Source organism: Thamnophis elegans, chromosome 17, assembly GCF_009769535.1.
Source record: "Thamnophis elegans isolate rThaEle1 chromosome 17, rThaEle1.pri, whole genome shotgun sequence".
NCBI classification, from domain to species: Eukaryota; Metazoa; Chordata; class Lepidosauria; order Squamata; family Colubridae; genus Thamnophis; species Thamnophis elegans.
Window position 1 is genome coordinate 4,222,048 of NC_045557.1, and position 27,396 is coordinate 4,249,443.

Genomic DNA, 27,396 nt, shown 5'->3' on the forward strand with positions numbered 1-27,396 from the left:
TTTGGAAGACCTCGTGGTTTCTTCCCAATGTTCCTCTTCTTTTCGCCCCTTAATAAATGTGATTCTGCATGATAAAACCAGTGGCTCTTGCTTGGTGGTCGTTCGAAGATGGGGGGACTCTCTTCTTGGGAGGCCGTGGAGGTTTTCTCCAGGTAGGCTGGGTGGGTGGGGCTGGAAAGTGAAAGCTGGCCCAGTTTTCTCTGCTGAGGTATAAAAGCATGATGGGCGAAGCAGATCATGGCTTGTGTGGTTCTGGGAAAGGTCTGGACCAATTGGAAGTCCTGAGTTCATACAATGCATTCAGCTACAATTGAACAAGCAACATTATTCCTCTCTTTTCCTTCCTTCCTTCCCTCCCTCCTTCCTTCCTTCTCTTCATTCCCATTTCCTTCCTTCCTTCCCATCACCTACTTACCTGCCTTCTTTCTTTCCTTCTCATTCCCATCTCCTTCCTCCCCATTTCCATGTCCTTCCTTCCTTCTTCTCATTCCCATGTCCTTCTTTCTTTCCTTCCTTCCTCCTTCTCATTCCCATGTCCTTCTTTCTCTCCTTTCTTCCTTCTTCTCATTCCCATGTCCTTCTTTCTCTCCTTTCTTCCTTCTTCTCATTCCCATGGCCTTCTTTCCTTCCTTCCTTCTTCTCATTCCCATGTCCTTCCTTCCTTCTTTCCTTCCTTCTTCTCATTCCCATGTCCTTCTTTCTTTCCTTCCTTCCTTCCCCTCATTCCCATGCCCTTCCTTCCTTCCTTCTTCTCATTCCCATGTCCTTCCTTCCCATTACCTTCCTCCCTTCCTCCCTCTTCCCTCTCTTTTCCCCCTTTCTCCCTCCATCCCGCCTCCTTTTATCTTTCTTTCATCCTCTCTTCTCTTTCTGATTTCATTCATGCTTATCAAAGCCGTGCCTTGAAATCAGCTGACATCCTCATCACTATTTTAAAGCCAAACCATGAACTGCCTTCGCTGGCTGCAAAATCTTCATCCTTTTGAGTGCAAAGTCTTTTGCCGCCCCTTAGTGGACTCAAGCTGCCAAGTCAACTTCTTATAAACCATTATACGTTTTTGAAGTTTATTTAAAAGTGGGGAGGAAGAAGTTTTGGCTTGAAGTTCCAAAACTGGAGCTGCAGAAATTCACCAAATTCATTGATTATCTCCGTTTTGAAAGTATCCCAATACAGCTCTTCTCTTTGTGAATGGTTTCCCATCAAAGCAATGTTGTTTTTTAAAAGCAATCCATTCTTCTTTTTAAACCATTGGCAATGGATAAAACTTTCAAACCATCCATGAATTCTTTAAAAGGAAATTTTATCTGGATTCGTAGAGCATCCTACCCTCAATTTCTTCTAACCAGAGTTTGTTGACCAAGCCAAAATAATCCTAGTTTACAGATCTCAAAGGGTAAACTCTCAAAATATTCCTGTCTCCTTAATTTCTTTCTTCATTTTCTTTCATTTTCTCCCTCCTTTTTAAGGGATAGCCAACAGAGAAATCCTATTAGGGATGAAAGATTTATCAACCTCTCCTTTTTATTTATTTTTTCATCCAAATTTCTCTGTGTTAAGATCATCAGCAAAAGACCTAGAGAAGTTGCAGTGCCACAGAACACAAGATTTTATTCGTGTTGGCCTGTGTGGCTAAGCAGGCTAGATGGAGTTACCCCACTGAAGGAAAGTAGGGTACGATCCACCATGCTAAGCTAGAAAAAAAAATGGGCTCCTTCAGAAAGCCTTATGTGAACGTAGCCTCTGAGCATGTCAAGAGGGCTGAAGGAGAATAAAGAGGGCTGGAAGGAGGGGATGGAGAGAAGAGAAGAGTGAAAAAGCGGGAAGGTTATGAAATTACTTGTCAATCTGGATGTTTCCTCCACTTGTCCATCACTTGAGGAGGAACTAGAGGGTCTTCTAGTGGCAAGAAGGTCCACAGGCTAGGGAAAGTTTAGGGATTGGCTGCCAAGCCCAACACATCAAACTAGGTTTATTTATTTTGAACTGGTGCTGATAACCCGCCGTTGCCTGGGTATTTATTGATAGGGGGGAAATGTCTGGACCAAACATAATTTCTAATGCTGGATTTTGCCCCTTACCAGAGGGAGCCCCTTTGTGGAGTACTGTGAAGCCATTACCATGGCAACTCCACTGCGCTGTACAGTAGAAGCCGTTTTAAGGCTCAACAGGCTGTATCTTAACAGAACACACACCCTGAGGGGTGTTAGGGGGTGCCTCAACCCCACAGTATTTTACTCCAGAGAGTAAGTCATCTGTGTACCAAGTTTGCTTGAAATTGCTAGAGGTGTTCCAGTTATGCTGGGAAACACACACACACACACACACACACACAGCACCATATATATGTGTGTGTATAGCTGATAAAGGAGGAGAACCTTGTGGCTTAGTGGTTAACACAACTGCCTAATATGTAATACAGCACAGGTTCTAATCCCAGTAAGGGTATGGCTAGCTGATGAGAGCTAAATATCTTGAAATAGATCTACACTAGTCTCCATTTATTTATTTATCAGCACAAATACAACATATAGATAGATAGATAGATAGATAGATAGATAGATAGATAGATAGATAGATAGATAGATAGAGAGAGAGAGATAAAAGATAAGTGGCTCATTTCTTTTCGGCAGATTATTTGAAGCAGGAAGAATGAGTTAATTTCTTCAATGCGTTGGCCAAACCCAACAAGCGATTCTTCTAAAGAAGAAGTCAAAAACTAGCTGCGATGCCAAGGAATTTTTTTTTATTAAGAAAGTGTAGGACGGGTGAACAAACCTGCGGCCAACAGGGTTTGGCACAGATCAAGGACCAGAAAACAAGGAAACAGCTTTTGCTTGACAAATCTGTTGGGTTGAGCATGGGAGATGGTCCGCATCGTCCCCCTTGCAATTCGGCTCCAATTGGACGGAAGGAATTCTTTTGAAAGCTGAAAGATTTTAGAGGCTCGGCTCCCGAGTGGCATTAATAAATCAGAAAAGATCGTGAAATCAAGGTTGAAAACGGAATGACGTGCGCATTCGAATTTGATTAGAATTTAGGGCCTGTCCATCTTCCACTCATCCTTTGGTTGGCCACTTCGATGGGTTTAAAAAGGAGAATAGCAGATGCTGCCCCCTTTCCCCACAAAGTTATAACGCTGGCCAGCATGGGATCCGAGCAGACCACCTCCTAGAAGACCGTTGGGCAACCCTTGAGCAATGGGTGAAAACTAATCAAGGTGAGAAGCAACATAGAACTAAGGAGGAATTTGACAGTGAAAACAATTCACCAGTGGAACAGAAGTTGCCTCCAGAAGTTGTGAATGCCCCAACACTGGAAGTTTTTAAGATGTTGGATAACCATTTGTCTGAAATGGTATGGGGCTTCCTGTCTAGGCAGGGGGTTGGACTAAAAGGCCTCCAAGGTCCCTTCCAACTCTGTTATTCTATTCTATTCTAAATCCCCATTCCCTCCTCACTCCTGGGGGGAAGGATACTGCAAAATCCCCATTCCCTCCCCACCCCACTAACCTTCCAGCTCCGTTCTCTTATTCAAGGCAACAAAAGAAGATCAGCTGGGAGGCAATGGGAGCAGAGCCAGCCTGTTTGCCAGTTCTCCAAACTACTCACAATTTCCACTACCGGTTCTCCAGCACCTGTCAGAACTGGCTGAATACCACCTCTGGTTGAATGATGGCTCGATGAACTGTTGTTGGTCAAGGGCTAGCCGTGCTCTTATCTAGAGAGCTTGGTTTCTCTTATCGCTCACAACCCCAGCTATCGCAATGCCGTTAAAAAAGAAATCGAAGGGACCAATATTGAGATGCAACGCTTTATTAAGAAGGAAGGGTAAAAGAAAACGGAGCGAACAAATTCTTAAACACGGCACGGAAAGGAGAGAAGTGTAGACAAGACAACACGTTGGACAATTTCCCCCTGGAGAATGCATGGCGGAGCAAACAACAGGAGAGTCTCTTGCCAAAAAGTGTTGTCTCTTTCATCCTGCGTGATTCACCCAGAGAAGCGCAACAAGCACAGATTCCTTTAAAATATGTGCCAGGCAAAACAAAGCTGTGAATAAACAATCACCAGAAAAGCACATGCTTAAGAGAAAACGGGAGAGAAAAGAATACATCCAGGCTAAGGAAAGATGAGGGATGATGATATCGGCGTGAGGAACCTCTAGTAGATGTTCTCCTCGGCACCAAAGGTTCTGCCCTTGGTCCTTTCAGATCCTCCGTCTTCCCTGTCTTTGGACCATCCGGAAGAGTTTAGCAGGGGGTATAACAGATACTGCCTCGGTCACCGACAAATCCGTAAGGGCTGCCCAGGCGAGAGAGGCCTCCAAGACTCAGAGGCAACCCTTGGCCGAAACCACCAGGAGCACATGGGTTGTGGCCTCCGACGGCGACGGGTTCACAGCTGGCGGACAGGATGGGACCAGGGATGGTGACCACAACTGGAGGAGGCTGGATGGTCACCTCAGAGGGTGGGATCTGGTTGATGCAGGATGGGATAATGCCCTCCAAGGTGCCCAGGCTTCCTGAAGACTCGGCCAAGGGGAAGGGACCGAGACCCAAGCCTCTGGGGGCCAGGCCCCCCAAACCGCCAGATCCGAACCCAACAGTTGGGATGGAGGCAGAAGAGGGGAGGGCACAGGAAGGTCCACAGAGAGCTATAGTGGTGGAGTGAAGAAGATGAGCTGAAAGCTAAGAAGAGAACCATGGTCACAAAATAGAGGAGGGCCATTATCATCTGTAGATGCCTTGGCCAACCCAATCCAATATCCTTGTCCACTTCTTCTTCACTTCTCCTTGGGATTCCTTCCTGGGGTTTTCCCCACCACCACCCTTTCTCACAGTTTTTGGACACTTGGTGAAATATTAGTGGGCCAAGAGAAAGCCCAAAGCCAAACACTAAAGGGCATCACTTCTATAGGTGCATAAGAATAATCTCCTAGTACAGGGGTCAACGACGTGCGGCTCTGGAGCTGCATGTGGCTCTTTCATCCCTCTGCTGCTGCTCCCTGTTGCTCAAAAATATGCGTCACAACCGCCAATGAGCGACACCCGCTGAAAGGTCATTTATTGAGCTTTTCAACCCCCAATAGGCCGAACATGGTTAAATCCCCCCCCCCAAAAAAATCTCAGAAGAAAACAGAATTTACTACATATACTAGTTTTGTGGCCACTCAGGAAATAGTCAGGCACCGGAAGGGTTTTGTGGCTCCCGCTATTTTCTTTTTGGTGGGAAACAGGTCTAGCCTCATCGTTATTGCCCTGCTTGCAGAAATTGCCTCTCCGGAAACCCTTATTACCCCGTTTTCCCCCAAAAAAACAAGACCTCCTCTGATAATAAGCCCTCCCTGAAAATATTTCAACACAGCAGCAGCCATGAGGTGACTGCATTCGCCACTCAAAAATAATAAGGCCTCCCCAAAAGTGCTTATTTCGGGGGCCAAAAGAAAATAAGACCCTGTCTTATTTTCGGGAAAACACCGTACATTGTAACAACTAAAGCGAAGCTCCCATCGACCTGAGTGATGTTGAGTTGGCCACGCCCAACCAGTCACACGACCACCGAGCCCTGACTACCCAGCTGGCCCTTAGGGCAGAGAACCGGTTGTTAAATTATTTGAATCCCACTGCTGCCACCATCTTTTTAATCCCCATCCCTGAGCCGAGCATCCCAATTCACCCAGAATTTTTAAGACCTTCCTAAAAAGGTGGGGAATCAGAGCCTCCCGTGGAAAAACCAGAAAGGCATCGATTCCTCCCGAGAGCGCAAATTAAATTTCGGCCAGGTTTAGTTGCGAATAAATTTCAGCAAAGGTTGGTTGGAGCTGTGCCGGAGACGAGCTTACCTGGTTCAGGTGAGGTCTGAAGCTGTTTGAGAACTGCAGAGGGTCTGTTGTCTTTTATATGCCTTCAAATCCCTCCCCTTGGCCTTCGTTCATTCGTAATTATCCCATCTCTGACATTCCGCTGCCTTCATCAAGGCCCCAATTATTTTAATCACCCCCCCCCCACCGTTTTCATTGTCATCAGCTGGTAGCTTTGTGAATCACAAAAATTAGCATCCTTTAATTTCTCCGTCTCTCCCTCTCTTCACAAAGGTTTCTTTTAGGATGGCATTTCAACCTCCACCTGGAGCTAAGAGTCGGTTCTACCGTGCGTAGCATTTTTCCCTACCGAGTCTGAAAATACTTTAATTGCAAAATAATGCTTTATTGAGGGAGGTGATTAAGCAGAATTTCTCTTCCCCCCCCCCTTGCTTTCTTTCCCGGAGTTGGAGGACAAAATGTTCCAACACAGGGACCCCAACATGGCTCATAAAAATAGATAAAGAGGTTTGGACTGGAAGAAACCAATGGTGGCATTCATACGCCACCTTTAAAATTGGATATCTGAACTAACCCCGATTCTGGGTTTGTCCAGCCTAAACAGATTGGGTTTGAGAGGTCCTTGGAATTCCATAAACTTGGTTGTTTTCTTGCAGGCGTTTCATTGCTTGAACTTGGCATTGTTAGCATTGATGATGTTACTTAGTTGGGTTATGAAATGTCTGCAGGAAAACAGCCAAGCTCAGAGAGCATCAAGGACCCCACAGTTGTCATCCTCCTCCTCTTCTTCTTCTTCCTCCTACCTGCAAACCCCACTCCCTTCTAGCCCTGGTGATGTTCCCTAGTTCGGTTATGAAATGTCTGCAAGAAAACCAGGAGGCTCAAAGAGCACCAAGGACCCCACAGTCCTCCTTCCTCCTCGTCCTCCTCCTCTTCTTCTTTTTCTTCTTCCTCCTCCTCGTCCTCCTCCTCTTCTTCTTCTTTTTCTTTTTCTTCTTCTTCCTCCTCCTCCTCTTCTTTTTCTTCTTCTTCCTCCTCCTTCTCTTCTTCTTTTCCTTCTTCTTCTTCTTCTTCCTCCTCTTCTTCTTCTTTTTCTTCTTTTTCTTATTCCTCATCCTTGTCCTCCTCCTCCTCTTCTTCTTTTTCTTCTTCTTCCTCCTCCTCCTCCTGTTCTTGTTCTTGTTCTCCTCCTCCTCCTCCTCCTCCTCTCTGCAAACCCCACTCCCTTCTAGCCCTGATGATGTTACCTAGTTGGGTTATGAAACGCCTGCAAGAAAACCAGGAGGCTGAGAGAGAACCAAGGACCCCACAGTCCTCCTCTTCCTCCTCCTCCTCCTCCTCTTCTTTTTCTTCTTCTTCTTCCTCCTCCTCTTGTTCACGACTGTTGTGTGTTTTTAAACTGTTTGTCTTTTTATTTTTACTTTGTAGCCCCTTCCCCTTTCTGATTATTAGCCGCCCTGAGTCTCTCGGGAATAGGGCAGCATACCAACTGAATAAAATCTAAAAATCTAAAATTCTTCTCCTCCTCCTCCTCCTCTCTGCAAACCCCATTCCCTTCTAGCCCTGCTGATGTTCCCCAGTTGGGTCATGAAACGCCTGCAAGAAAACCACCCAGCTCAGAGAGCAACGAGGACCCCACAGTTCAACCCGGAGCTACAAAGAGTCACCTGTATTGGATCGGGTTTGCTAAGCAGGTGTAACCCTCAACACTTTTTTAAAAAGAAAAAACGAAAAACAGAAGTAGGAAAACAATCCAGGTCAGCTGAAAAAATATACGCAGACGATTCCTACAAACTCGGCTAGGAGTCGCATGCAAATTAAGCTCAGGTTTTCTCTCTTCTTCATGGGTTGCTGAGACATCAACTTGGGTTTCCAAGAGATGGACAATGGGCAATTAAACTTGATTTCCCCCCCCCCCCCCAGCCTTTAGCCCTTCACGGAAAGAATTCAGATGAGCTCAGCTTTCAGAAATACTTTGATCTTTGTAAAAATTTTAAAAAAAGGCTAAAATGCAAAGCTTCCTTGATTGCAAGGATTCTAGGTAAGCTTAATTATTATTATTTTTAAACTTCACCACAAGCCACAAGGGAGACGAAGGTTTCGGGCTCATTCCTGCCTGAAATCATAGACCTTTACCGCAAGTTTATACAAATGGATCTCTTTTTTTCTTTTGATGTTTGCTCTGTTTCATTCTTATTGTTTTGGGAGAGGAAAATCCACCACCCTTTCCTGTAAACATATGAATTCAGAGAAAAGCATTTTTAGCCTGCCTTTGAGCAATGTGTTGACTTGTATTCCTTAAACCAGCATCTTCCTTTGTTTGACTTCCTAATATTATTAATATTAAACATGGTGTGGGTTTGTGGGGGGCTACTGAATCTGATTCATTTAGAGTCTGGTGCAGAGATCATGGAGAGATACAATGATGAGGTTAAGTGAAATGTGGAAAACGGAAGCACGGGGAAAAATTGACAGTGGAGAAGGAGCTGGTTAGTTGATCTCCAGATTAATGTTGAGAAAATAAACCATAGCTTTTGGGGACGGAACATGGAAGACAGACTGATGGATGGGAGGGAGGGAGAGGAAAGAAGGAAGGAAGGAAGGAAGGAAGGAAGGAAGGAAGGAAGGAAGGAAAAGGGAGGGAGACAGGGAGGGGGAGGGACGAAGGGACAGAAGAAGAAAGGAAGGGAGTGAGGGAAGAAGGAAGGGAGTGAGGGAAGGAAGGAAGGAAAAGGGAGGGAAGGAGATATGGAGGGAGAGGGACAGAGGGACAGAAGAAGGGAGGGAGGGAGGAAGGAAGGAAGGAAGGAAGGAAAAAGATGGAGCGAGGGAGATAGTGAGGGAGAGGGACAGAAGAAGAAACAAAGGAAGTGAGGGAAGAAGGAAGGAAGGAAGGAAAAGGGAGGGAAGGAGATATGGAGGGAGAGGGACAGAGGGACAGAAGAAGGGAGGGAGCAAGGAAGGAAGGAAGGGAGGAAAGGGAGGGAGCAAGATAGGGAGAGAGATGGATGGAGCGACAGAAGAAAGGGAGGGAGGAAGGAAGGAAAAGGGAAGGAGAAAGGGAGATATGGAGGGAGAGGGGCGGAAGAAGGGAGAGAGGAAGGGAGCAAGGAAGGAAAGTAGGAAGGAAAAGGGAGGGAGAGGGACGGAGGGACAGAAGCTTCTAAAGAAACTGGAAATGCGGTTATTAAAGAAGCCAAATTTGTCCTGAATCCTCACGGTTATTAAAGTAATTTGTTATAAGTGATGCTGATGATACAATTTGCTAATGCCTAATTAAAGCTCCAGGCCTCATCAGGGCCATGGAGGAGGAGACCTCTGACAGTATATAAGCCCATGCTTCGGACGGTCTTCTTCACAGCTTCCTCAGAACCTCTCAGCTTCTCAGCTTCTCAAACAGGTACGGTTGCGTTGAGATGAGTCTCTGGAAGACGAGAAACATCTTCCCCCAACTTTGTGGGGCTTTCAAAGAAAGTTCTTCCCGCTCTTTGCTGATGGAGACGGACCTGGAAGCTGACGGAGACCTGGTCCATGGGGAACATGACTAGGTTTCTTCTCCATGGATGTTGCTACTTCAATTATAATATAACCATGGTTGTTCTCTTGGATTCTTTCAGGTCACCTCTCCACCGCTATGGCTCTCTGTGGACCTTCCTGTGCCCTCCCGTCTTCTGCCTCCATCCCAACCGTTGGGTTCGGATCTGCCGGTTTGGGGGGCCTGGCCCCCAGAGGCTTGGGTCTCAGTCCCTTCCCCTTGGCCGAGTCTTCAGGAAGCCTGGGCACCTTGGAGGGCATTAGGCCATCCTGCATCAACCAGATCCCACCCTCTGAGGTGACCATCCAGCCTCCTTCAGTTGTGGTCACCATCCCTGGTCCCATCCTGTCCGCCAGCTGTGAACCCGTCGCCGTCGGAGGCCACAACCCATGTGCTCCTGGTGGTTTCAGCCAAGGGTTGCCTCTGAGTCTTGGAAGCCTCCCTCGCCTGGGCAGCCCTTACGGATTTGTCGGTGACCGAGGCAGTATCTGTTATACCCCCTGCTAAACTCTTCCGGATGGTCCAAAGACAGGGAAGACGGAGGATCTGAAAGGACCAAGGGCAGAACCTTTGGTGCCGAGGAGAACCTCTACTAGAGGTTCCTCACGCCGATATCATCATCCCTCATCTTTCCTTAGCCTGGATGTATTCTTTTCTCTCCCGTTTTTTCTTAAGCATGTGCTTTTCTGGTGATTGTTTATTCACAGCTTTCTTTTTTTTGCCTGGCACATATTTTAAAGCACCTATTTTAAAGGTGCTTGTTGTGCTTCTCTGGGTGAATCACGCAGGATGAAAGAGACAACGCTTTTTGGCAAGAGAATCTCCTGTTGTTTACTCCACCATGCATACTCCAGAGGGAAATTGTCCAACGTGTTCTCTTGTCTACACTTCTCTCCTTTCCATGCCGTGTTTAAGAATTCGTTCGCTCCATTTTCTTTTACCCTTCCTTCTTAATAAAACGTTGCATCTCAATTTTGGTCCCTTCGATTTCTTTTTTAACGGCATTGCGATAGCTGGGGTTGTGAGCGATAAAAGAAACAAAGCTCTCTAGATAAGAGCACGGCTAGCCCTTGACCAACAACAGTTCATCGAGCCACCATTCAACCAGAGGTGGTATTCAGCCAGTTCTGACAGGTGCTGGAGAACCGGTAGTGGAAACTTTGAGTAGTTTGGAGATCTGGCAAATCGCCTGGCTCTGCTCCCATTGCCTCCCAGCTGATCTTCTTTTGTTGCCTTGAATAAGAGAACCGAGCTGGAAGGTTAGTGGGGTGGGGAGGGAATGGGGATTTTGCAGTATCCTTCCCCCCAGGAGTGGGGAGGGAATGGGGATTTAGAATAAAATAGAATAACAGAGTTGGAATGGACCTTGGAGGTCTTCTAGTCCAACCCCCTGCCTAGACAGGAAACCCCATACCATTTCAGACAAATGGTTATCCAACATCTTCTTAAAAACTTCCAGTGTTGGGGCATTCACAACTTCTGGAGGCAACTTCTGTTCCACTGGTGAATTGTTTTCACTGTCAAATTCCTCCTTAGTTCTATGTTGCTTCTCGCCTTGATTAGTTTTCACCCATTGCTTCTTGTCCTGCCCTCAGGTGCTTTGGAGAATAGTTTGACTCCCTCTTCTTTGGGGCAACCCCTGAGATATTGGAAGACGGCTATCATGTCTCCCCTAGTCCTTCTTTTCATTAAACTAGACATACCCAGTTCCTGCAACCATTCTTCATATGTTTTAGCCTCCAGTCCCCTAATCATCTTTGTTGCTCTTCTCTGCACTCTTTCTAGAGTCTCCACATCTTTTTTATATTGTGGCGACCAAAACTGAATGCCGTATTCCAAGTGTGGCCTTCCCAAGGCCTTATAAAGTGGTATTAACCCTTCACGTGATCTTGATTCTCTCCCTCTGTTGATGCAGCCTAGAACTGTGTTAGCTTTTTTGGCAGCTGCTGTACACGGCTGGCTCCTATTTAAATGGTTGTCCACTAGGACTCCAAGATCCCTCTCGCAGTTACTCCTATTGAGCAAGGTACCACATATACTGTCCCTGTGCATTTCGTTTTTCTTACCTCAAGGTAGAACCTGACTCTTTTCACCACTGAATTTCATTTTGTTAGATAGCGCCCAATGTTCAAGTTTGTCAAGATCCTTCTGTATCTTAAGCCTTAAGTCTTCTGGAGTGTTGGCTATTCCTGCCAGTTTGGTGTCATCTGCAAATTTGAGGAGTTCCCCGTTTATCCCCTCATCCAGATCATTGATGAAGATGTTGAAGAGTCCTGGGCCCCAAACAGAGCCTTGGGGTACTCCACTGCATACTTCCCTCCATGTAGATGCAGTTCCATTGAGGACTACACGTTGAGTGCGGTTGGTCAGCCAGTTACGAATCCATCTGGTAGTGATGCTGTCCAACCCACATTCTTCTACTTTGTTTAGTAGTAGGTTATAGTCTACCTTATCAAATGCCTTACTGAAGTCCAAGTAAACTATATCGACGGCATTCCTCTGGTCCACTAATTTTGTCACTTTGTCAAGGAATGCAATAAGATTAGTCTGGCGTGATCTGTTTTTGACAAACCCATGTTGGCTTTTGGCTATTACTTTGTTTGCTTCTAGGTGTTTGCTGATTTTGCAAGTATCTTTCCCCTGCCACGCCCACAAAGCAATGCCACGCCCACAAAACTACCCCCACAGAACTGGTATTAAAAAAATCCCACCACTGTGTTCAACGTTACAATGCCAAAGAGAAAAGTGATTTATGGCGGGTTTTTCACACTTCACATCTTCCACATTTGGACCCTCGGCAACTGACCCAGATTTATGACGTTGGCAATGTTTTGGAATCTTATTTTGCAACCTTCTGATCTTCGGTGGGGAAGCTGGATCTGCTTAACAACCCTGGGACTAACTTAACAAAGGCAGGGGTTCCCTTAACAAGCGTCGTAAACTGGGGAAAACTCATTTCTCCAACGTCTCCCTGAGCGACAGAAATTTGGCTTGTGGTCATAAGTCAAGGGCAACTTGCATCTAGAAGTGGTTGGTTCCATGTGGAGATGCTACGTTAAGGAAGTACCCTTCCTAAGGTTGATGTAACTTGATTGATCATGCATTTATCCAATGCCCATCTCAATCGGTATGCAAATACACACTCTGACAGACAACCTTAAATATATAGATATATATGGAAGCAGTAGACTGGTAGTAGGCATACCAGGGGTTGTGACACTAAATACATACCTATTTCCCTGGCTCAGCTGATAAGGAGGAGAACCTTGTGGCTTAGTGGTTAACACATCTGCCTAAGATGTAATACAGCACACGTTCTAATCCCAGTAGGGGTATGGCTAGCTGATGAGAGCTAAATAGCTTGAAATAGATCTATACTAGTCTCCCTTTATTTATTTATCAGCACAAATACAACATAGATATATAAATGTATATATCTAGAGAGAGACAGAGAGATAGAAGTTATGATGCTGCAATAAGCTTTATTATGGAAGAGTGTGAGATGAGAAAGTGATACATGCGCTAAGGAACAATGGACACAATGGACAACATTGTTAGGTTGGGTTTTTTTCCGTTTCACAGCTATTCAAGAAGGGACCTTCTAACCACGTTAACATACAGTATATTTGAAATGAGTAAAGGAGGAGTAAATTTGGGGAGAGGACTCTCCAGCTTTAGTAGCTCCGTGGAGCTACGCACACCATCTCTGGTGCCAACTGGAAAAGATGAGTCTGGAAGAACTTAGCAAGCATCACATACATCACATCACATACACCGAGAACAACACAACAGACCAGAGCCGAAGATCTCGTTTTCCTTTCCAGGTGATTCTGCACCGTGGGGGGGGGGGAGAGGGGGGGGAGGTCAACCCTTCACGAGGTTCTCAGTTGTACGTCAGGCACTTGCGGCTGTATCTTCTCCAGCCTCCGTAGTTGCCGTAGTTGCCGTAGTTGCCGTAGCCCCCGTACCCAAGCCGGGCGTACGCCCCGTAGGAGTTCAGCGGGTGGGTGTAGCTACAGGATGCCACGTGGCCCACGGAGACAGGATCGTGAGTGGACGATATGATGGGGCCTGGGATGGAGACCACCGAGGCCGGAGGTTGGATGATCAGTTCCGATCCGGTGAGTTGGCTGTAGCAATTGCCGTGGCCACCCGTGTAGTAGTTGGCCGCAAGCCCGGTGAGGGTGCCGGAGCCATACCCGGAGACCAGCGCACAGGATCCGCTGTTGGAAACGTAAGGCACGTGGCTGACGGACCCACAGTAAGACATCTCGAGGTCTTCTTCTGGAAGGCAGGTGGTGCAAAAGAGAGGGGGAAATAAGAGCAGTGAGGACCAAGGGTGAGAAGGAGCGATGGGCTTCTTACTCAAAATGGGAACGGAAGTTAGAGGATTAACAATCAGAGATTGAGGAAGTACCAAGGAGAAAAACCCAATTCCCACCCCCACTGTACAAATACAAAGCAACCCTTCAAGCGCTGATGATGTTCCCTAGTTGGGTAATGAAATGTCAGCAAGGAAACAGCCAAGCTCAGACAGCATCAAGGATCCCTCAGTTCTTTTTTTCTTCCTCCTCCTCCTCCTCCTCCTCCTCCCCTTTTCCCTTCCTTCTTCCTCTTCTCCTTCTCTTCCTCTTTGCAAACCCTACTTCCTTCTAGCACTGATGATGTTCCCTAGTTGGGTCATGAAACATCGGCAAGCTAACCACCAAACTCAGAGAGCATCAAGGACCCGACATCAGAAACTGATTAGAAACTGCTCCAAATTAATCTGATGGTGATAAACTAGAATTTTTTTTTACTCTTCTAACATCTCCATCTTTTCTTTCAGATTTTCACGCCCTTCCATCATAGATACCTTCTATGTCTCTTTCTACTTTTTAGTTTATTCGCTAAATGGTCTAGGACCTTGATAAAGCTTGATTGGATTTGATGGATAAAACCAGAGTTGGGATAAATGGGAACAAAAAGATCTTGAGATCCTGAAGCTTTCAACTGGAGAGGCTTCTTATCAAAACCCACCTGGGATCTCTTGATGCTCTCCACAAGATTTGATTTGATTTGACAGATGAAATCAGAGATGTGGCTGAAAAGATCTTGAGATCTTGAAGCCTCTCCTGGAGACACTTCGGATCCAACCCACCTGGGATCTCTTGATGTTTTCCACAAAATTTGATTTGATGGATGAAATCAGAGATGTGGCTGAAAAGATCTTGAGATCTTGAAGCCTCTCCTGGAGAGACTTCGGATCCAACTCACCTGGGATCTCTTGATGTTCTCCACAAAATTTGATTTGATTTGATGGATGAAATCAGAGATGTGGCTGAAAAGATCTTGAGATCTTGAAGCCTCTCCCGGAGAGACTTCGGATCCAACCCACCTGGGATCTCTTGAGGTTCTTCACAAGAGTTCCCAACTAAACCTCCTGACCCCCCCCCACCATAAAAATTTCACGAGCAGGAGAGAGGCACCCAGGCAGAACAACATGGAAGATGGACCCAACAGAGACACGGAGAAACCCAACTCAACTCCGGTGGAAGGGATGGGTTCGAATGGAGCTTACCTGTTTCTCGGAGAAACGGAACGGAGAGGGCGATAGGAAGTGGACGCTTACCGTGCCAAGCCTCCTGGCTCTCAAGCCCTTTTATATGCTTCTCCTGACCTCGTATGGGGTGGGAGAGGGCAACGCCAATCCCCTCCCACACAGGCCTTTCTCAACGAGAGGACAGAAGGAGGAGATGAAACGAATTATCGCATCATTTTCGATTTTTGTTTACCTCTCTGACCATTTGGCATCCGTTTGGATGATCCTCACCAGGATTTCATCAATCCAGAAACGTTACACCCTGTGTAAGACGGTGTTGCTGGTATCGCAACAGCTGAAACCGCTTTTCTTGTGGTGCCAAAGTCGATGTCCACACTTCTCTTTTTCTTGCATCAATCGAACCCAGAGTTAAGTTTCGGGGACTCGGCATTCTCTTGCCCTGGCAGAGTTTGAGGCAGCTCGATTTCCCTCCCCAATACCAACCTGAGCAACATTGCTTCTGGCGAAATCCATGGGACGTATTGCACGGGGTGGGGGTGGGTGCCTGTTTTCGAAGAAGAAGACGGGGGGAGGGAAACAAGCTGCTATTTCAAATGTTCTTAAGAAGATGGGCTTCGGGCCAAGAGTTTTTAAGGACTGCACCAAATCCTGCTTACTGCAGAATGTCAGCTGATTTTGGGGGGGGGAGGGGGGAGGCATACAGGAGTTATTTCTAAAAAGAAATAAACAATTTCCAGAAATGGAAGCAGCCAACGAGTGCTGTGTTTAAATTCCCAGCCAGTTGAGTTCTAAGTCATTAAGTCCACTTAAGTTTAAGGATGTTTAAAATTCCTTCCTTCCTTCCTTCCTTCCTTCCTTCCTTTCCTTTCTTCTTCCCTCCTTCCCTTCCTCCATTCTTGTTCTCCTTCCTTCCTTCTCTATTCCTTCCTTCCTCCATTCTTTTTCTCCTTCCTTTGTTCATTCCTTTATTCTTTCCTTCCTTCTTTCCTTCCTTCTTCCTCCATTCTTGTATTCCATCATTCCTTTATTATTTCCTTCTTTTCTCCCTCCATTCTTTTTCTCCTTCCTTCCTCCATTCTTGTTCTCCTGCCTTCCTTCCTTTATTCTTTCCTTCTTTCCTCCCTCCACTCTTTTTCTCCTTCCTTCTTTCCCCTTTCCTCCCTCCATTCTTGTTCTCCTTCTTTTCTTCTCTATTCCTTCCTTCCTCCACTCTTGTTCTCTTTCTTTTGTTCATTCCTTTATTCTTTCGTTCTTTCCTTTCTTCCTCCCTCCTTCCCTTCCTCCATTCTTGTACTCCTTCTTTCCTTTATTCTTTCCTTCATTCCTTTCTTTCTTCCTCCCTCTATTCTTGTTCTCCTTCCTTCTTTCATTATTCCTCACTCCATTCTTGTTCTCCTTCCTTTGTTCATTCCTTTATTCTTTCTTTCTTTCCTTCCTCCCTCCCTTCTTTCCAAAAGAGTGAGATAACTCTTTCCTCCGAGTGAGCCAAATTTCCAGAACAAAATGTTACATTTCTTGGACCTCTAGCATACCATCTCAACAGAATCCAGCCTTGGAAACATCTGGATTGACTTCACACGACCCACGTTGACCTGGGTCATCAAATTTTCCAGCTTGTACCCAATGCATGGCGCTACACACAAACCACCCCTCTTCACATAGCTTTGCGCTCTGCCACAAGGAAACCCAGGATTAATTGGGGTGTTAAAGGGCCACTCAACCTATTACCTTCCTTACATTCATGGATAATCCAAAGTGTTGAGTTAACACAACAAAAATATGATCAGCTTCTTCTCCAATCCAGCAGGTGGAGCTGCTGGGCATCCTGAGCAACCATTCCCATCGTCCTCAGCCAACGAGGTTGATGGAAGTTGGAATCCCACAATATTTTAGCAGTACAGATTCTCCCCTTCTGAGTATTTAGAGAAGATTCATTTCCACATTCAAGGCCTCACGCCCCAGGAATTGATAAACGACACTTCTTCGTGGTAAGAAGGTAAATCTCTGATCCGAAGGAGATCTGGGAGAAGAAACTTGTCATTTAAAAGTAATTAAGCAACTGGAGGTGAAAGAGCTTCGTTGGGAAAGTGTCAATCAACGTAGAATATCTCCAGGGGAAATAAATGCCTGTTTTAAGTTTCTCTCTCTTTTTTTTTGGCACAATGATGAAGGTGTTTGCAAAGCTCACATTTCATGTCTGGGATTTTAGAATTCCTGGAATTTCAGGCTGAGAAAATGGGTAAAATCTGCTTGTCAGAGATGTCCTCATGCAACCAAAGATCTCCATTTATTTATTTATGTATTTATTTATTTGATTTATTTGGTTGGTCACTCATGTACAAGATAACAGGAATAAGAATCAACATGAATAAGAACACAGGAAATGGGTACAAAAAAAAGGGGGACAGTAGGAGAGGGACGGAGGTCACGCTGGTGTACTTATACGCACCCCTTTTACGGACCTCTTAGAAATGGGGTGAGGTCCACGGTAGACAGTTTGAGGTTGAAGCTGTGGGGGGTTTGAGGATGCAACAACAGAGTCAGGTAGAGCATTCCAGGCGTTGACCTGGAATGTTGCTGAAGTCGTATTTTCTGCAATCGAGTTTGGAGCAATTTTACTTTGAGTTTGTATCAATTGTTGCCCGTGTATTATTGAGGTTGAAGCTGAAGTAGTCAGCTGAGAGGTAGGACGTTGTGGAAGACAATTTTGTGTACTATGCTTAGGTTAAACTGTAGGCGGCGTAGTTCCAGATTTTCCAAGGCCAAAGTTTCGAGCCTGGTGGCGTAAGGGATTCTCTTGCGAGCAGAGGAGTGGAGCACTCTTCTCGTGAAATACTCCCGGGACTCGCTCGATTGTGTTAATGTCCAATATACAGTGCAGATTCCGGACAGATGAACTGTATTCGAGAATTGGTCTGGCAAAGGTTTTGTATGCCCTAGTTGGCAGTACAATATTACTGGAGTATTCAGTGTTTTTAGCCCAAAACTATATGGCAGAATGTAGTGTAATTGTAGTGTAATTACAGGGAAGGAACATACAACACACACACACACACACACACACACGCACACTGTGCTTAAAAGTGCCGATCCCCAGAAGCATAACTCCAGCAAAATAGATACAAAGTGAGGTACTCTTCTCGTGAAATATCTCTGGACTCGCTCAATTGTGTTAATGTCCAATATGCAGTGCGGATTCCAGGCAGACGAGCTGTATTCGAGGATTGGACTGGTAAATTCTTTGGAGAGGTCAAGAAAGCCATCGCAGGGAACACCGGCAGGGCCTTCCCATGGATGATGGGCCATCCCAGGACACAAATAAGCCTATTAAAGGAGGATTACAAGGGATCATGTAAGAGAGCGTGGGAAAATTGCAGAGCACGGGACTTGTGGGCAAACGGCAGTTGCGATCTTATCACGTCTTTCTCCCGTGGCCTCCAGCGAAGGCGAGTCTCTCTTCAGAAACACTCAACCAAAACACGGTGGCTACATTTTTGCCCCAGTGCCAGGCCTTACTCAGAGGCACCTCGTGCTCTAAGATAGGATTGCAGGCCACGGATGTTGCTGGAGGTCAGATGTGGGACTACGACCGAGCTATGTAGGCACATTTTCAAGTCGCATGCGTGCATGCAAGCCACACGCACCAGCAAAGCACATGCACGGACAGCCATGTCCATGCATCAACAGGCGCACGCTCATGTTTCTGAGCTGGTAGGGGGTAGGGATACCACCCCCTGATAACATGGATCTGACGTGCCTCTGCTTTTGATTATTTTGTTGGGCAAAATGGAAGGACACCAGAACACCAGTTATTAAGGATGCGAAGTTGAGGTTTTAATGGATGATAAAGAAGAACCCAGATGTAAATGAAGTCGAAGCAGAATTAAACATTGGAGGCAAGCCAAGAACATCTTCTACAGGCTAAGAAAAAGTCTAAATATAAGAACCAAGAACCAAGGAAAAATAACTCCAGGGGTTGAAATAGTTCCTAAGAGTTTTCAACCATTTCCAAAATACCTAGCATGACTTTCTAATTGGTTTTCCCAATTTCCCAATATATATATATTTAATAAGGTCCACTTTTGCCAGAAGAAGGCTTTTGGGCACTGTCAGAACTTGCCCAAATCCCATTCTGATATCTTCTGCTAAATCTGTAGCCATAACCTGGAGAGGCACGTTCCCCACAGCTAAGGGCACAGGGAGAATGTTGAGTTATAGCAATGGGTTCGGTGCCAGCACAGAGGATGGGTCCCGGAATGGTCAGAGCAACTGGGGAAGGTTGGATGACCACCTGGGAAGGTGGGATTTGAGAGACGCAGGACAGGTTGATGCCACAGAGCCTGGAATCGAAGCTGGTGTCATCCCAAAAGGCCATCTTGCAACAAGACCTGAAGGAGGAGGAGAAGAAGAAGATGATGGTTAGGAATGTGAGATCTTCCAGAAATAATTGGAAGACATTCAAACTTGTCAACAGAAGTGAATCTATGTAGCTCAAGGTTGAACTACGAAGTGCTTGGTGCTCTGAGCTGGGTGGTTTGCTAGTAGATGTTTCATTACTCAACTAGAGAACATCACCACTCTGTTGAGGGTGGGCTCTGCTTCCTGTTTATATGTTAAAGATACGATGGGACATTTTGATATATCTCTCCCACCCCAAATATTGTCTACGGACTTGTTCTTAAAGTCATCTGAGTTTGAAGGAGTCTTTACTGTTCTAGACCTATTCTCCAAAGCACCTGAAGGCCGGACAAGGAAGAATGGATGGAAACTGATCAAGGAGAGATTCAACCTGGAAACAAGGAGGAATTTCCTGACAGGGAGAACCATCAACCCATGGAACAGAAGCTGCCTTCAGAAGTTGTGGGAGCTTTATCCCTGGAGGCTTTCAAGAAGAGATTGGACTGCCATCTGTCAGAAATGGTGTAGGGTCTCCTGCTTGAGCAGGGGGTTGGACTAGATGACCTACAAGGTCCCTTCCAACTCTGTTATTCTGCTATTATTCTGTTACCCATTTAAACCAGAACCACCCCCATCAAAATGCCCAAAATACCACCGCAGCTCTGTTTCAAGATGACACATCCATCCTATCTGTGAAAAGATAGATGTGAATCTCCCTGAACCAGAATGAAGCAGACATGGCTTCACGAATCCAAATCGACTTACCAGATCTTCCAGGGAGAAGATCAGAATGGAGTCGCTGGTGAGTTGGCGAGGAGGCTACAAACCATTTCCACTCAAGGACATTTTATACCTTCTCTTGAGAGTTGCGATGACGAATCCTGAAATGACAGATCATTTCAAACCTGCTGTCCACGCAAATTGCTCTATTGATGAACTCGCGTGACGTTTAGTTCTAATGTTCTAAGACTACTACCGGTTGAAGGACAATATGTTGGGTTCTTCGTTGGCGTGACAATCAGACAAAGAAAACTGAGGTCTCCCTTCATTACATGGGTGTCTCCTGTCTGGCTTGGATTGTCCCCTCCTACTGGGGTGTCATGCTGAAATTTTGGGTGGTGTTGTGAGGAATCTCAAAAATATGTTCTCAGCAAGGAGTTGTTGGAAAAGAGAGGGACGTTTGAAGATCTGGACTCTAGAAGGGGAGCAGTACGAAACTCTTGGGAGGACTTCCTGGAGCTTGTCTGATTTGTCCGGATCTTAGATGACCTACAAACTAGAACTAAATTGTCCATCCTGATGGGGCAAGATCTCCCAAGCTTGATCTTCTGTGGTGGGCTTCACAATGATGTTTTGCTAACTGGGAAAGAGAGACTTGGTTGGATTGTGGTTGAACGTCTATCAAGTCTCCAATCTCTCCCTTTGGGTCAAGACAAAAAAACAATACCAGAAGGTCATAATTTTCATGCAGAGGTCCAAAGATCAACTTAGTGGATATCTCAGAGGGTTCCATATTCAGCCATGCTGGCTCATTATCTTTGTGTATGCTGTTTTAGTTGAGAAGTTGTGTCCGGCTCATCGTGACCCCATGGACAACGTTCCTCCAGGACTTTCTGTACCATCCCCTGGAGTCCATTTAAGCTCACCCCTGCTGCTTCGGTGATTCCATCCAGTCACCTCCTTCTCTGGGTATGTCTAGTCTAGAGCGAAGAAGGACTAGGGTGGGGGGACATGATAGCAGTCTTCCAGTATTTGAGGGGCTGCCCCAAAGAAGAGGGAGTCAAGCTATTCTCCAAAGCACCTGAAGGCAGGACAAGAAGCAACGGATGGAAACTAACCAAGGAGAGAAGCAGGCTGGAGTGCAGGACAATAATAGTGAGAACAATTTGCCTTTGGAAGTTGTAGGTTCGAGTTCGAGTTCGAGTTCGAGTTTAATAAATTTATATGCCGTCCAATCCTGGCGGACTCCGGGCGGCTTACATAAGAACAATAAAAGAAATACTAAAAAGTTTAAAAAGTGGAAGACAAGACAAGTTAAAAGAGATACAGCATACACTCAACCTTAATAGGGCTGGGCCTCATTCAAGAGGTCAACAGCCCCAGGCCTGCCGGAAAAGCCAGGTCTTAATGAGAGTGGGGAGGGTCCGGATCTCTGGGGGTAGATCGTTCCATAGGGCCGGGGCAGCCACAGAGAAGGCCCTCCCTTGAGGAGCCGCCATTGTCTAGTTGACGGCACCCGGAGAAGGCCCACCCTATGGGATCTTATCGGACGCTGGGAGGTGCTCCATCACTGGAGGTTTTTAAGAAAAATCTAGACAGCTCTTTGTCTGAAATAGTTCAGGGTCTCCTGTTTGAGCAGCGGGTTGGACTAGAAGACCTCCAGGGTCCCGTCTAGCTCCATTCTGATTCAAAGCTTCGTGTATTGCAACACGCAACTCAGGGCCTTTCCTAAGTTTCTCTGACTTAACACAGCATGGCTTGAGCCCAAAATCCTATCATGTCATCTTTAAGTCAAGGAGCATGTAAAACACAGATAGGATTTCTGAAGAAAGGGAGTTACACTTTCAGGACAGAACAAAATCAAAGGCAAGAGGAGGCGGCTGCTGTAATTAGCCCAGGGGAAAATAGCCTATAATCGCTATTCGCTGATCGAGCAGTTACGCCCGGATTACTCCATTCCTGCTTCCTTCTCCAATCATCCAGATTTCTACTGTTCGCTGAGTGTTACGAAGGCATGCAAAACATCGGCTTGCAACCACAAGCAAATGATTGCAAGCGAGGGACTGCTTGTAGACCCAACCTGGCTGAGTTGGAACTACAGAAAATATTTGCCGATCACTCCGCGGGAGAAAACCTCACCCGACGTTAAATTCCGGGCACAAAACGATTGCAAACGGGGAGCGTTTGGAACCTGGGGTGTTGGCTTGAGGTCCGAGCTTGGCAATTGGGTCGCAAACGTGTCGTCACCGTTTGAGGAGACGTCGTCCAGACCCTTGCCAAGCTCAGAGCTGAAAACACAATTCAAAGCGCACGGACGGCGTCTCCTTGAACGGTGACGACACGTTTGCAGCCGAATTGCCAAGCTCGGAGCTGAAAGCACAACTCAAAGTGCATGGATGACGTCTCCTTGAATGGTAACGACACATTTGCAGCCAAATCGCCAAGCTCGGCTCTCAAAACAACGGATCAACGATCAAGCCGAGCTACTAATATTCAAATATATTTCATAAACTAGAAAAAGTTGGTTGAGTCTCTCTCTGTCAGTCCTCCGATTGCTGCTGCTTCGGCTGCCATTGAAACAGGGAAGGGGGGCATGGTATTTGGGAGGGGAATCATTATGTGCTGGAGGTATATTCTAGACGCTGTCCTGACCATCTCATTGCGCATGTGGAGGAAGGGAGTTTCCCGCCAAGGTTAACTGTGCAGCATTCCACTCTGATGATGTTTTTTGAAGATATCTCCCACCTGACAGTTGAGTGAATTATAATTGGACTATGGACTGGGGTGCCAAGGGGAGGGGATTGAACTATACATGATATTCTTTGCTTTCGCGCCCAATTAACCAGACTCAGCTTTGCTTCGCTACTATTCATTTGTAATTAGTAAAAGTACACTTAGTTTCAAACAAATGGAGTTGAGTGGTTTCTTTCCCGATTATTAAATGAAGCAGCACCTGACAATATACAATTATCCAGGTAAGGGGCCCAGCGTCAGTGAGAGTGAGTTTGATGGTTAAAAGCCTCTTCATCAATCCATCAATCCATCAATCAACGTTCGACAGCTGGAGAAAAATCGATCCAAAGTATCTGTCGGTTTTCCTTTTGATGTGTGAGGACATTATAAACCCCAGGGTTGGTTTGGCTAGGCCTGGACCAGGCGAGGATCCCGTTGCCCAATGCTTCGGGGCAAGTAGCATCTTGTCTCCGATTGCATATGAAAAACCTACTTCGCTATCCAAATAATATCACAGAAACCAGAAATAAAGCAGGTTGCCAACTTGAATGGTGCCACTGGGATTTGGGATTGCCAACTTATGCGGGAATGAAAGCCCAGTCTCGAGAGGCAATCGGTGGATTCGAAAACCAGCCAATCTCCTCATTTCTTTTACATTTTTGAGTGCTGAGATTTGCGGCACCTAGAGGAGAAAATCCAGGAAGTCGTTTTTGCAGACCAGGAAGCAGGAAAAACGGCAAAGATTCCGTTTGGATTTCAGGAGACAGTTCCTAAAGATGAAAAAGTTTTAAGGAGCAGGACAGGTGCAAAGGGCCTTCAAGCGGAATTGTACACCACGAGGACTAGAAACCCGTTTCAAAATAAAGCGGCGGTTTTTTTTCATCCCACTTGGCATTACTTCCATAGTGTATGGATCGTTCTTGTTATTATTCAGTGTTTTTAGCCCAGAACTGTATGGAAAAATGTGGGAAATCGTACTGTAATGACAGGGAAGGCACATACAACACACACACATACACACACACACACACAGAGAGAGAGAGAGAGAGAGAGAGAGAGAGAATGCTTAAAAGTGCAGATCCTCCAGCAAAAAAAAAAGATGTATCCTAATTCTTTTGATCTGTATCTTAAATGCTCAGGGCAAGCATTTCCCCCCAAACCTTAACTATCCTAAGGACTAGGAACTTCAGTTTAAAAGTAGCTCCTTGTCTGCGGCTGCCCTCTAGTGGTTTTAACCAAGTATGGCGCATCTAGTGACACACCCTGAAAATAATCAGAAATGAATCTGCAAATACGAAGAAAATCCAGCAGAGGTCAGGCTGATACTTCACTATAATGTCCCAGATGTGCTCCTTAGAGGATGATTTAGATGGATAGGTGTAAAAAACGTATATACAGGAATAAATGGGTATTACTAAGAGCATTTGAACAGACATTTCCAGATTTTGTTTGGTGGCTCAGGAGCTAAGACGCTGAGCTTGTCGATCAGAAAGGTCGGCTTTTCGGCGGTTCGAATCCCCAGAACCGTTTAACAGAGTGAGCTCCCGTGACTTGTCCCAGCTTCTGCCAACCTAGCCGTTCGAAAGCACGTTAAAAAATGCAAGTGGAAAAATAGGAACCACCTTTGGTGGGAAGGGAACAGAGTTCCGTGAGCTTTCGGCGTTGAGTCATGCCGACCACATGACCACGGAGACGTCTTCAGACAGCGCTGGCTCTTCGGCTTTGAAACAGAGGTGAGCAGCGCCCCCTAGACAGGACTCTGTCCAGTCTCTTCTTAACCCCCCCCCCCCAGTGATGGGGTACCCACAACTTCTGGTCACAAGCTGTTCCAGGTTAGATTAGATTAAATTAGGTTAGAGTAGAGTAGAGTAGATTGGATTTATTCGTTTGTCAAACATGTACAGGATCGCAGGCAGTGGTGGGTTTCAAAAAATTATCGAAACTACTCTGTGGGTGTGGCCTCCTTTGTGGGAGTGGCTTGCTGGCCATGTGACCTGGTGGGAGTGGCTTGCCGACCATGTGTTTTCTCTCTCTCTCTCTCTCTCTCTCTCTCTTTCCTTCCTTTTGTCTCTCTATCCCTTTTTCCTTTTTTTCTTTCATCTCTCTCTCACTTTTTCTTTCTTTTTTTCTTTCTTTCTTCCTTTCTTTCTCTTTCTCTTTCTCTCTCTGTTTGAGTAAGTGAGTGTGTCCATGTGTGTGTGTGTGTGTCAGTGGTGGGTTTCCAAAATTTTTGGAACCTCTTCTGTAGGTGTGGCCTGCTTTCTGGTGGAACCTCTTCTAAACGGTTCGGTAGATTTGACGAACCGGTTCTACCGAACTGGTGCGAACTGGTAGGAACCCACCTCTGATCGCAGGTATTAATATAAACATGAATATAAATGAAAGAATGAATGGGGGACAGTAAGACAGGGACATTAGGCCTGCTGGTTAGCTTATGCATGCCCCCTTTACGGACCTCTTAAGAATGGCGTGAGGTCCACGGTGGACAGTTGAAGGTTGAAGCTGTGGGGGGTTTGAGGATGTAACAATGGAGTCAGGTAGAGCATTCCAGGCGTTGACCCCTCTGTGGCTGAAGTCGCATTTCCTGCAATTGAGTGTGGAGCGGTTGACCTTGAGTTTGTATCAATGATTGACCCGTATTGTGGTTGAAGCTGAAGAAGTTGGGATGTTGTAGCAGACAATTTTGTGTTCTGTGCTTCGATCGGACCCAAAATTTCGAGCCTGGTGGGCTAGGGAGTTCTACTGTGAGTAGAGGAGTGGAGGGCTCCATCACTGGCCATGTCAAGAAGATATTGGACAAACATCTGTTTGAAATGGTCTAGGGCAGTGGTTCCCAACTTTTTATTTGGCCATGCCCCACCTAAGCATCTCTAAAATCCTGATGTCCCCTCCTGACATGTAAGTCTTATTTTACTCCAAAAGTGAACTCTACTTACATGGAGGAAGCTTAAAAGGTCATTAACTTTGGTTTAAACAAGGTTCAAATTACTCCCATTAAAAATCAAATTGCTCCCCCCCCACCTGTGGGACTAGGGCCCCATGTTGGGATCCACTGGTTTAGGGTCTCCTGCTTGAGCAGGGGGTTGGACTAGAAGACCTCCAAGGTCCCTTCCAACTCTGTTATTCTGCTATTTCCTTCTTCCCTCCATCCCTCCCTCCTCTTCCTCCCTTCCTTCTCCATCACTGGGCCATTTCAAGAAGACATTGGACAAACATTTCTTTGAAATGGTGTAGAGTCTCCTGCTTGAGCAGGGGGTTGGACTAGAAGACCTCCAGCTCTGGTTTCCTTCCAGCTCTGGTTTCCTTCCTTTCTTCCCTCCCTCCCTCCCTCTCTTCTTTCTCCATCACTGGGCCATTTGAAGAAGACATTGGACAAACATTTGTCTGAAACGGTCTAGAGTCTCCTGCTTGAACAGGGGGTTGGACTAGAAGACCTCCAAAGTCCCTGCCAACTCTGCTATTCTGCTCCTTCCAGTCTGGAGCGTAAACCTGGACCACGTCATAAAACGAGAAGAAGACCAAAAGTATCATGCAAAGCAAGCTTTATTTTATGCCCCGCCTCGATTCACCCAGGAGCAGAAATAACAAATAAGCATCGAAGGTGGGTTGTGGCCAACCAGGCGGGCGATCAAAGGGGAGACGAAAATGTTTTCACACGCACCCTTAAAGGTGCTTCAGCGAGTCCTCGAAGGACAAAGATCTGGAGAAGAACGTCGTTAGAAAAATAATAATAATAAGCAGACGACGAGGTGGCTTTCAAGAAGGGCCAAGCCCTCATCTGTTCCTTCAGGAAGTTCTGAGAACTTGGCCTTTTGGGAAGCCACCACTGGAGAACTTCTGGTGTCACTCAGCATCTTCATGGACCTTTCAGAGCTTAGCAAGGCCAACAGTAGCTGCCACGCCTGGAACCGTATTGATACTTAGGACCATAACAGGGGTCGTAGCAGATGGACTGGCGACGGCCGAGGAGACCACCGTATCTACACCCATAGTCGTAACCGCCGGAACCGTAGCCCCCATACCACACGGGTGGGCAGTATTTTTTGCCGTAACCGTAACCGTAACCGCAGTTGTAACTTAAGGGCTGGTAGCAGGCTGGGCTTTGATAACCACCGTAACCGTAACCGCAAGAGGGGTAGTAGCGGACACCCCGGCCGTAACTGCCGAGGCAGCTCCCGCTGCTCCAGCGAGTCCTACGCTTGGAGCCAAGGAGGCTGCTTCCGGAGGAGAAACTCCTGGGACGGCATGGATCATAACAGGACTGCTTTGGATAGTAGGACATCTTGCTTAAAAGGAGACGGGTGGATCTGAAACGAGAGACAAAAGAAGGAAAGGAGATCACCCTTCAGCTCAGAAGAACCGTGGTTGACTTGAGGAAGGATCTCGGAAGGAAGAAGCAGGTCCTCATTCATTCCTCTACGATAACATTCCTATGTTCTGACCGAGGCTTCCCAAGAGCCTGAAGCCAATTCCTTGTCCTGACAAAACCCCCGTTTATTCATTGGCTGTGAATTATGCTCCTTCACATCCAGCAAAGTCTTTCAAGGGAGGATTTACGGTCACAAACCTTATCTGGCTTGGAGAGCTGCCAGGCTGATATCTGCAGAACTTGGCCAGGAGTCTCGGAGAGTCACGAACCAATGAAGC

General features: G+C 46.2%; 1 protein-coding gene across 1 annotated transcript; it reads right to left on the reverse strand.

Moving 5' to 3' along the window:
* Positions 1 to 26,623: 26,623 nt before the first annotated feature.
* On the reverse strand, positions 26,624 to 27,031 carry LOC116520118 (keratin-associated protein 21-1-like). Its single transcript, XM_032234271.1, has one exon. It carries the CDS (start codon positions 27,029 to 27,031, stop codon positions 26,624 to 26,626), a length of 408 nt encoding a protein of 135 aa, XP_032090162.1.
* Positions 27,032 to 27,396: the final 365 nt, after the last annotated feature.